The following is an 11,239-nucleotide window of genomic DNA, read 5'->3' on the forward strand; positions in this document are numbered from 1 at the left end:
GCACCCCCTCCCACTATTCCTGCTGCCTCCCTGCCACCCCTGGCCAGGCCTTTCCCTGTCCTTCTTTCTGGGCCTGGGGGTGGAGGGAGCTGGCTTTCGGTCCCTTCCACCGTCCCCATGGTCCTGTCACCTTGTCCTGCCCACCCGCCCGCAGACGTGAACGAATGCTGGGCCTCACCGGGCCGCCTGTGCCAGCACACGTGTGAGAACACGCTGGGCTCCTACCGCTGCTCCTGCGCCTCGGGCTTCCTGCTGGCTGCCGACGGCAAGCACTGTGAAGGTACCGCGCCCTGACCCGGCTGCCCCCCAGCACAGTCCTGGCAGGCCCTGGGGTTCCCACATAGAGCCCCAGCCTGCCACCTCTCCCCCACACCTTCACTCACACTGTCCCGCACCTGCCTTTCTCTCCCGTCCGTCTAAACTCTCCCTGGCCTCCCCCGGGCCTGCCGTTTCCTACCTTGAGTTTCCTGGGTTTCTAGGGCCCTGGCTACCCCCCAAACAGGAGCTCCCTGCGGCGGGAACGGCAGCCTCAGAGCTGACCCAGCCTTTGGTGGGGCAGGTTATAGTGGGTCACAATGGCACAGCAATCTTGGCGGCAAGCAGGGTATGGGGAATGGGCGATGTTTTCTTTTTTAATTTGCAATAGGGCACGTGTGCTCACTGAGAGAGAGAGAGAGAGAGAGAGAGAGAGAGAGAGAGAGAGAGAGCGCACCCCCCAGAGGGGATGATCACACTGAAATCCCTTCTCCTCTGTTCCTGTTGTCCTCTTGGGTTTTAAGCCCAAACTGCTAGGTCCAGGACCCAAACCACACACCACCTGTGTGGGATCTAGCCTCCTTAACCACATGCCACCTGGCTGGTCCCAAATCTGCTAGTTGTGCATGTTGTTGATTGATTTCAACCTTTAATGTGCTGATTTAAACCAAGCATATGCCCAGGCTGGACCTGCCACGCGCTGACCTCTGAGGCCCCGTGTGGGCTGCATCCACGGCTGATGAAGGCCGCTGTCAGGCTGTCTCTGACGTTTGTGGCACGGGTGGGCCAGGCCTGGTGGGGACTGATGGAGGAGGAAGCCACGAGGCTGCTTAGCGAGGGGGCAGGGTGGGGCTGTGCCAAGGGGCCATGGGGTCACCCCATTTCCTGGTATCATCCTTCCTAACCTCTTCTCAGCCTAGAGGCACTTGTTTTTCTGGGGGTAGGTGAGTCTTCTGAGACCCTGGGAGGCTGCGTGTCCTTTCCTAGTCACCTGGCTGGCTGAAGACCTGGCCTCCCATGAGTTAGGGCCAGTCCAGGGCAGGGGAGTCTGACCAGGCCTGGGTGTGGCAGATGGCATTTGGACAGGCTCCGCTGGACAGACTTGTCTCTTCACTCACTCACACATTCATTCTTTGGTGCTGTCCACACCTATGGGCAACACTTCCACGTCAGCCTGAGTGCAGAGAGCTGTGCGGATGGGGCCTCTAACCTCCCGGGCGTAACTGAGTGGTCTTCATTCTTCTGATTCTTACCCCTTTCACTGGCTAGATGGTAGGAACTCAAAGATGAATCCAGTGTGGGCTCTGGCCCGGCAGAAGCTCAGAGTGCAGTAGAGGAGATAGGCTAATCATTCATCATTCATGACATTATCTTTTTTTTTGGAGAGGTTTTTGCTATAGGGCGCATGCGCTTGCCAGAAAGACAGAGAGAGACAGAAAGCGAGAAATCACCCCCCAGGGGGGATGGCCATGCCGCAATCACTTCTCCTCCATTCTCCTCTCAAGATCATGGGCACATACGCACACATGCCCGGCATGAGTTTAAACCACCGGGTCCAGGACTCGAACCGCGGACAGCTACATGGGAGTTCAGTGACATAGCAGTTATGCTAACTGCTGGTCCCCATTCATGGCATTCTCTTTTCATAAAGGTTTTTGTCTTAGGGCGTGTGCACTCGCTGGGAAGAGAGAAAGACAGACACAGTGAGAGGGAAAGTGAGAAATCACGCCCCGGGCAGGATGGCCACACTGCAATCCCTTCTCCTCCATTCTCCTCCTGGTATCTTGGCTATACTTGCACATGCTCCTGGCTTGAGTTTCAAGCCAATGTGTCTGGGACTTGAACCACTGTTGACCAGGAGGGAGTCCAGGGTGTAACCGCTACGCCATCTGCTGACCCCTCATGGCATTATTTTTTACGAGTGAATGCTGTGCATGCTGGGAGGTCCTGAGGCTTTAGCCATGGGTCAGACAGTGGCCTGCAAAGACCGGCCTGATCCGACGTCTCCACCTCCCACTCCCTTCTCGCTCGTCTGTCCTAGCCTCCTCACCGTTCCTTGAATGAACCACAGCATACTCCCTCCTGAGGGCTTTTGCTTATACTGCACCTGCCCCCTGAGAAGCCCAGATGTCCCTGTCCCTCCTCGCGATGTCTCTCCTCCTCATTTTAAAACCACAGCCCACCCCAACATACTTATCATCCCCTTCCTCCGCTTGATTTTGATTTTTTCCCATGATGCTCAGCATGTTTTGGCATACTAATCATTTTGCTTGTTTTTTGATTGATTGTTTTTTTTTTTTTTTGAGAGATTTTCACTGTAGGGCGCGTGCGCTCGCCAGACAGACAGAGAGAGACCTAGAGACAGAAAGCGAGAAATCACCCCCCAGGGGGGATGGTCACGCCGCAATTCCTTCTCCTCCGTTCTCCTCTCGGGATCTTAGGCATGCACGCACACGCGCCTGGCGTGAGTTTTAAGCCACCGGGTCCGGGACTCGAACCGCGGTCGACTACGTGGGAGTCCAGCGACATAGCCATTACGCTAACTGCTGGTTCCCTTGATTGATTGTTTTGATTGATTAGCTAAAGCTATAGGGTGTGTGTGCTCGCTGAAGAGAGACAGAGGGAAAGTGAGAAGTCATCCCCAGGGGAGATGGCCATGCCTCAGTCCCCCTCCCTCCATTTTCCTCTTGGGATTTTGGGCATGCACGCATACATTCCCAGCGTGATTTTTAAGCTGCCAGGTCCAGGACTCAAACCACAGTTGACCACGTGGGAGTCCAGTGCCCCAACCACCATGCTACCTGCTGGCCCCTTTGCTTTTTTTTTTAATTTAATTTTTTTTTTTTGAGAGGTTTTTGCTATAGGGTGTGTGCGCTTGCCAGAAAGACAGAGAGAGACAAAGAGACAGAAAGTGAGAAATCACCCCCCAGGGGGGATTGCCACGCCGCAATCCCTTCTCCTCCGTTCTCCTCTCGGGATCTTGGGCACGCACGCACACGCGCCTGGCATGAGATTTAAGCCACTGCGTCCGAGACTCGAACCGCGGTCGACTACGTGGGAGTCCAGTGATATAGCCATTATGCTAACTGCTGGTCCCCCCTTTGCTTATTTTTATAGGTGCCTCCTCTCCCTTCCCTCCTCCAGCACACACATGCATGTGGACTCCACAATGTGGAGATTTTGTTTGTTTTGTTTGGCTGTAACCCAGGTCCAGCACAGGGGCTCAGCAGTTCTTTGGTGGCTGAATGAAAGACAAGTCCCCAACTTCAAGAATCTCAGAGCCCAGGAGATATTTCATCTAAGCCCTTAAGTGATTCCTCATTCGCTCACTCACACATTCACCATCACACCCTCTCACACACACCAGCGAGTCCCCAGCCCCAAGCAGTGCCAGTCTCTGCAGTGTGGTCCCTTTAGGACCAACGAGGGCAAGTGAGGCCCTAGCCCTCCAGGAGGCTGCTTGGTGACACCGGTGAGAGCCGGCTATACCGGTGCTATGGGACCTCACAGGACAGCGTGTAATTCCCGGTGGGGTATCTGAGCCTGTCCTGCAACTGTATCCTCCAGGCCACAGGCCTTAGCCTCACCCTGCCTCAGCTGCATGCCCTGGGGCCCCTGCCCTTTTCTGGACCTCCAGTTCCCTCTCTCGAGCAGGCTGTAGGTAACTGGGAGCCCAGCCCATGGTCCAGCAGCCGTGACTCTGGTTGGTGTCCCCACAGATGTGAACGAGTGTGAGGCCCAGCGCTGCAGCCAGGAGTGTGCCAACATCTACGGCTCCTACCAGTGCTACTGCCGGCGAGGCTACCAGCTGGGCGAGGACGGGCACACCTGCACAGGTGAGTGCTCTCCTCTGCCCAGGGTCCCCTCCCAGGGAGGCACTCCCGCTCCATGTGCCAGGGTCACACAGAAGCCTTTGGATCAGATCCGTTAAAGTCCCAGCCCTGCGACTTCCTGGCTATGTGCCCTTGGGCAGACCGCCTCTCTACTCTGACCTGAGGCTCCTACTCCGTAAATAGGGATAAAGAATTTAGTTAGATATTGTAGTGAGAGTGCCCAGGCCCATGACCAGCCCTGACTGGTCCTTAGCTGGTGGCAGCAGCTGTGGCATGGCCCTATTTTGATATAGGGCGTGTGCGCTCACCAGACAGACAGAGAGAGACAGAGAGATAGCAAGTGAGAAGTCACTCCCCAGGGAGGATGGCCACGCCGCAATCCCTTCTCCTCCATTCTCCTCTCGGAATCTTGGGCGCACACACACATGCGCCCGGCATGAATTTAAGCCACCGGGTCCGGGACTCGAACTGCGGTCGACTACGTGGGAGTCCAGTTACATAGCCATTACGCTAACTGCTGGTCCCGCAAAGCTCTACGCTCTGAGCCCACTTGTCCTCAATTGTAAAATGGGCCCCTAAGCTCCGAGGCCGTGACAGGGACCAGCCATCGGTGACTGGTACCTGTGGGTAGACGGGATTCACCAGGGGCCCAACCTTTCTCGGCAGACATCGACGAATGTGCTCAGGGCGCCGGCATTCTCTGCACCTTCCGCTGTCTCAACGTGCCAGGGAGCTACCAGTGCGCGTGCCCAGAGCAAGGCTACGCCATGACCGCCAACGGGAGGTCCTGCAAGGGTGAGCAAGGGCGGGCTGCCAGGGCCACAGGAGGCTCCGAGCTGGCACGGAACATCTTCCATGGCTTACTGTGCACTGGGAGTGCTAACACCAGGCTCGTAAGCACAGAGAGGACAGTGCCTCACCGGTGGCCACATTAGCCAGTGTCTTTCCTGGGATAAGGATGGTGACGGACTTTCTATTGTTAAGCCCAGCTTAGAATCTTCTAGGCTTGGGCTCCACTCTGGACCCTTCCCTGGGAACAGGATGGGGATACCATCGGGTAGTTCTAAAGGGTCAGGAGGCCTGATCGGTGAGGATACTGGAAAGGAGCAGCCTTGGGAGTCCCGGTCGCTGTCCGCAAGTCTTTGTGGGCTTAGGGACAGCAGAAGGGCCTGTGGACTTGCGGGTAAGGTGTGACCTGCCAGGGTAGGGAAGGGGATCGTGGGAGACTTATCCCAGCCCAATGAAAAGAGACATTCTCCTAGTCAGAGCTGTGCAGGGCTGGAAAGGACTGTGCAGAGTATAGGACTCCCCATTGCCAGGGACATGCAGTGGGCAGAGTGGCCACCTGTCACATTTGGAATTGAGGTGACTATGTCCCTGGCTGGGGCCAGGTTCTGTAACATTCGATGTTTACTCTAAGCTAGATAGTTATGATGGGATGTTCAGTGCTACTGACCACCAAATTCGGGGCCTGGAAGGCAGCAGGGGAAACAGGCTGGGCAGCATGCAGGAAGGGCACTGACATCCCCCAGGAAAACCAACCACGGGGCACCCGAGCACCTAGAGTTTGGGCCACCTACCTTCCTCCTGGTCTCAGGGGCTGAGTCTCCCCAGTGGTGGAGCTGAGAGCTAGTGTTGCCTGAGCTGCAGCCTTGGGGTAGGATCAGGGCCCTGACCCAGTCTTGGACAGCTGCATGGTCTGGAAGGCAGGTCCTGGTATTGAGAGGGAGCAGGAGTGAGTGCCCATGAGGGCACAGTTAAACCAGCATTGTGTGGGCGGGTGGTTGCACCTGTGAACAGCTCCTGCGATCAGGCCGGTAAATCTCGGCCAGCTATTGGTGTGTTTTCATTAATATGAGATAGAACGGGCCAAGACAGGGGAGGTGCCAGCACGGAGGTCAGAGTGCACTGTGCGCCTAAGTATCTTTTGGCCTTTAAATATACACTAGGTTGGTGTAAGAAAATAATGCTGATAAATTAAGTCGCAGGCCTCGCGCGAGACCATGAGTTGGAGCCCTGCAGGGCTCACAGGAGCCAGCCTGGGTCTCTAGCTGCCAAACGCATTCATGTGGACTCTGTAAAAGAAGGATTTTACCCACTCTAACTCAGCTGGACAGGAAATGTGTTTTATGTTTCTAGAATATGACTTCACAGGGGCCCTTTCTGCCTGGTAGAACAGAGTGGCCACTTCTAGGGGGCTCCACCAGATACCGCAGTGACATTTGTCCTTGGAAGTGCTGTGGTTTGAAAAGCTTTCCTCATTCGGGACAGTCTCCTGTCATCATCCCCTAACCCATGCCAAGTGCTGGGGTCTCAGGGACACCTGGCCATCTGCATGTGATGGTGCCGGGCACTAGAGAAGGCTCCCTGGGGCTCTGCACATACTGCTCCGTGCTGGCTGTGGGACCAGCGGTCCATCGGCTTCTCTCCTGCCCAGGCCTCCTCCTACCCCATCGTCCCTTGCATCTTCCTCCTGCCCCTTCACAGCCCACCTTGAGAGGCACAACCATCAAGGCACAGCCCCACTCTCTCGTCTTGGCCCCTCTCTTGCTGCACCACCACAGGGGATGAGGGCAGAGTGGGGATGTCAGTTCCCTGAGGGATATCCGCTTCCCAAGGCTGCCATATGCCTGGGTCAGTGGCCACTGACCTCCAAAGCCCAGCGGTTGTTCCCTGTGTGCCCTCCTCCTGTTATGACTTGGGCCAGGCATGGAGGTCTCAGCGCAATGAGCAGACATGCAGCTGGCCGTGTGGGAAGAAAACACTCTGGCTAGTATCTCCATTAACATCCTGCCCCTCTTCAGTGGTTGCAAACAAAAAAAAGATAGAAAAATGTGGAGGAATTTAGACCCTGCCATCTCTCCCGGAGTATGTATTTCCCGAAGGTACGCTAGCGTCCATGCCACGTGACAGCACTTGGAGCAGTGCCCATGAGATCTGATCATGCCATTGAGCCAGGAGGCATGTGCTCCTAAGATCTGGATGTGTTAGGTCACTGGGAACGTCATGACCTGCTTTCTATGAAAAAATGCGTCGTGACTTTCCCAACGACCCCATATTTCCCTCCAGTCTTTCCTTGTGTAAACATATACACACCCACACAAGAGGTGGTGGTGGTACTGGGGAGGTCTTCAAAACGTTCATGGAAATGCATATTATGAAAACTATGCATGGATTTAAAATACCCTTTTGGGGAACCAGCAGTTAGCGTAATGGCTATGTCGCTGGACTCCCATGTAGTCGACCACGGTTCGTGTCCCGGACCCGGTGGCTTAAAACTCACGCCGGGCGCGTGTGCGTGCATGCCCAAGATCCTGAGAGGAGAATGGAGGAGAAGGGATTGTGGCGTGACCATCCCCCCTGGGGGGTGATTTCTCGCTTTCTGTCTCTCTGTCTCTGTCTGGCGAGCGTACGTGCCCTATAGCGAAAAACCTCTTAAAAAAATAAAAATAAAAAAATAAAATAAAATACCCTTTTGCACCAAAATAAACTTGTACTTTCATTCCATTTTCCAGACTTTTTAAAGTCCTTTAATATTCATGTATGTACACATGCACACATAATATTAGGATCATACTGAAAATAGTCTTTTAAAAATTTTTCATTTTTTATTTTTTTCATGAATTTATTTTCTGAAACTTTTAAAAAATTAATGAATTAATTTACATCCATTCCCTGAGCATCGTCACAGCATACAAAATGTGATTTCCCATCCAGAATTTACTGCACAGTGCCTTAATCATGCATGTTATTGTCAATAATTTTCCATTTCTAGTTTCATATATATGTACATATATATGTGTGTGTATATATACTTTACCCCTATTTCTTACCCTCTGCCATTTCCCACCCTCCTCCCACACTATCTCAGGTGTCTACAATTGTTTTCCATTCCTTTTTCCCCCCACATTTTATTGATTCACAAAATTTCTTAAATAATCTAACTACTTTCAACTGCAAGTTCAGCTGGTATATACATATCAGTGAATACATGTCTGACTTTAGGTGCGAAACTCTGAGTGGAATGAATGTACTATAAGGTAGCACCTAGCTGATGCTGTATAGCTTACTACGATCTTTAAATAGGTATTGTTTAATATATTTTTTTAATTTCAAGAAAAAGGAGTTTTAGCTTTAATAAATCAAAGAAATGCTAAGGAATTTTGCTTAAAACTTAAAGCCAGGAAACAGGTTAGAATTCTGTCAAATGGTAGGTGCATGAACCTATCTGCAGCTCAAGATAGGACAAAAATCCTGAAAACTGGAAAACAAAGTCTAGAAGAAAATCATCAAAATTTTAGCAAAAAGTCAAACAATACTATTTCACCAGTTCAGTCTCATGTACTTAATCTGTCTTCTGTTGTGGTTCAATTTTCCTGATTAAATTCTGGGATATAATATTCAACTCCAAGACATCCCTACGATTAAGTTGGCCCTTTTCTTAAGTTTTTGAACTCTTACTTCTGTGTCTGTGTTTAACTTTCCTGGTACAGCACTCACTTAAGAACTTCTTAGAGATCTGGTCTGGTGCTGGTAAATTCTTTCAGGTTTTGTTTATCTGACGATGTTCTTGTCTTTTCTTCCCAAATGAATGATAATCTTGCCGGGTACAGTATTCTTGGCTGAAATTGCTTTTCCCTTAACACTTTGAATATATTTTCCCATTCTTTCCTTGCTTGCATAATTTCCAATGGGAGGTCTGTTGTTGGTCTATTGGGATATCTTTTGTAGGTAACTTGATGTTTCCTCTCTTGCCAATCTTAGTATCTTGTCTGTCTGTGGACTTGGTCAATCTGGCTATAATATGTCTTGGAAAAGATCTTCTTGGGTTGATTCTATTTGGGGTCTTTTGTATTTCTTGGGATCGGATCTTTGAATGCCTCTCTAGGTTCGGAAAGTTTTCTTGCAGGATTTCATGGAATAGATTATCAATACCTTTATGAGTCTCTTCACCTTCTGGGATACCAATTATCCAGATGTTTGGATGTTTAATGGTATTTAGTATTTCTTGTATATTATTCTCATTTTGGGGGCAATTTTCTCAGTCTTCATGGTGGATTTGTCTAGGCCAGCGATTCTATCTTCTACATCTGAGATTCAGTTTTCTGTATGATCTAGTCTGCTTTTAATACTTTCAAGGGAGATTTTGGCTTCCTGTATTATAGCCTTCATCTCTAATAGGTCTACCTGATTCTTTTTTACAGTGTATATTTCTTCTTTAAGATCTTGCAAGAATTTCCTCACCTCCTGGAACTCATTGGCTCCTTCTACTTCTTCTGCAGTTCATTGTCTCTCTTCTCTTCCATCTCTGTTAGCTTTGTCACTATGAATATTATAAATTTTTTATCAGACATTTCCATGAGTTTCATTGTACTGTCTGAGGATGCAGAAGAGTTATTCTTTTCCTTTGGATCAGATGTATTTTCTTGCTTTCCTATATTTCTTGTGACCCTGTGGTGATTTCTAGTCATCTGATGGATGGTGCTTTCTTCCTAATTTTTGAAGTTCAATCTGAGCGTTCAGAGGCATGCAGGAGGAGGTGATCTACAGTCTCTCTTCTGTTACATTTTTACTCTGTAGATCAGATTCAGTGGGAATAGGTGGATATTCTGACCCTAATCATATTCAGATGTTTGGATCCTGTTCACCTGGACCTGTCTAGGCACTTAGTATGTAGGAGCTGAGAAGCCAATGAATAAAGTTAAAAAAAAAAGGAAAAGACTTAGAGAAGAGGAAAGAAGAAGAAAAAATAAAATGAAAAAGGAGAAAGGGGTAAAAAAGAAAATAAAAAACATTAGATTTTAATTTTAAAAAGCAAGAAATGAAAACTGTGTGGTGTACATCAAGATGTCACGGCTCAAGTTCAGTATCCATCTTAGGGTGGGCCTGGCCTGGGTTTGTGCCTTTCCTTAAATGAAATGGGGGAAGACAGCAATTAGCACAATAAGGGGCCAGCAGTTAGCGTAATGGCTATGTCACTGGACTTCCATGTAGCCGACCCCGGTTCGCGTCCCGGACCTGGTGGCTTAAAACTCACGCCAGGCGCGTGTATGTGCGTGCCCAAGATCCCGAGAGGAGAATGGAGGAGAAGGGATTGCGGCATGGCCATCCCCCCCGGGGGGTGATTTCTTGCTTTCTGTCTCTCTGTCTCTGTCTTTCTGGTGAGCGCATGCGCCCTATAGCAAAAACCTCTAAAAAGAAAAAAAGAAAAGTAATTAACACAATAAAAGAAGAGCTTGAGAGCCCAGAGAATACTTTACCTTAAAATATTTTTTTTTTTTAATTAAAAGTCACAGGGAGACACAGCAAGACAGAAAGACACAGAGAGAAAAGGAGAGGAGGTAGAGGTAGCCCTACCCACTAGAAATGATTCTGGAGGGCGAAGTCTCAGCAGAAAATCTTCATTTGTGGTCAAAGAAAGCAAGATGTCACAGCTCAAGTTCATTATGCATCTCAGGATGGGCCTGGCCTGGGTTTGTGCCTTTCTCACTAGAAATGATTCCGGAGGGGGTAGTCTCAGCAGAAAATCTTCATTTTTGATCAAGGAAAGCAAGATTTTACAGTTCAAGTTCAGTATCCATCTGAGGATCAATTTCTTTTTTCTTGTTAATGCCAGTGGATGAATATATACGCATGAGAGATGTTGTGGGCAGGGAGGAGAGAACCCCTCCCCACATACCCGGGTCATGCTGTAATTCTTTTCCTCCAGTTCTCCATCCCATCAGGATCCTTGGCACATGCATGTGTGTCTGGTGTGTTTTTCAAGCCACTGGAGCTGTTGGGCATGTGGGATCCATCTTTCTCTGTACATCAGTTAATTGTGGTTCTACAAGACCTGCTTTTTCTTCCCCCTCTGTGCCCTGCCAGCATGCCACTCAGTGAGAACATGCTACCTTGAGCCGTCCTAGTGACTTGCCATGGACTGGCCGAGACATCTTCTCAGTCTGTCTAAGCCCTTGCAAGCCTCTCTTCCAGGGTCACGTTCTGTAGCATTCCTGTTTCTGAATTTTCACCTTGTCCCCCCACTTCTGCACGTCTGCGTTGTGGCTGCCACCCCATCAACTCTGATGGGGCTGTGATGACACCCCGAGTACAGGGCTGTCAGCGCTCACATTAGCCTGAGCCATCCACACGAGGCTGCAAGGTCAAAG

At 50.2% G+C, this 11,239-nt stretch overlaps 1 protein-coding gene across 1 annotated transcript in view; it reads left to right on the top strand.

Annotated features, from left to right (window-relative positions):
• The window catches only part of FBLN2 (fibulin 2), a 79,200-nt gene that overhangs the window by 59,038 nt on the left and 8,923 nt on the right, over positions 1-11,239 (top strand). Inside the window, 3 exon segments of the mRNA XM_006155413.3 lie at positions 155-280; positions 3,975-4,091; positions 4,755-4,883. Of these exon segments, the coding sequence (XP_006155475.1) occupies positions 155-280; positions 3,975-4,091; positions 4,755-4,883 (372 nt within the window).

Source organism: Tupaia chinensis, unplaced genomic scaffold (genome assembly GCF_000334495.1).
Source record: "Tupaia chinensis unplaced genomic scaffold, TupChi_1.0 Scaffold000451_2, whole genome shotgun sequence".
In the NCBI taxonomy this organism is placed as follows: Eukaryota; Metazoa; Chordata; class Mammalia; order Scandentia; family Tupaiidae; genus Tupaia; species Tupaia belangeri.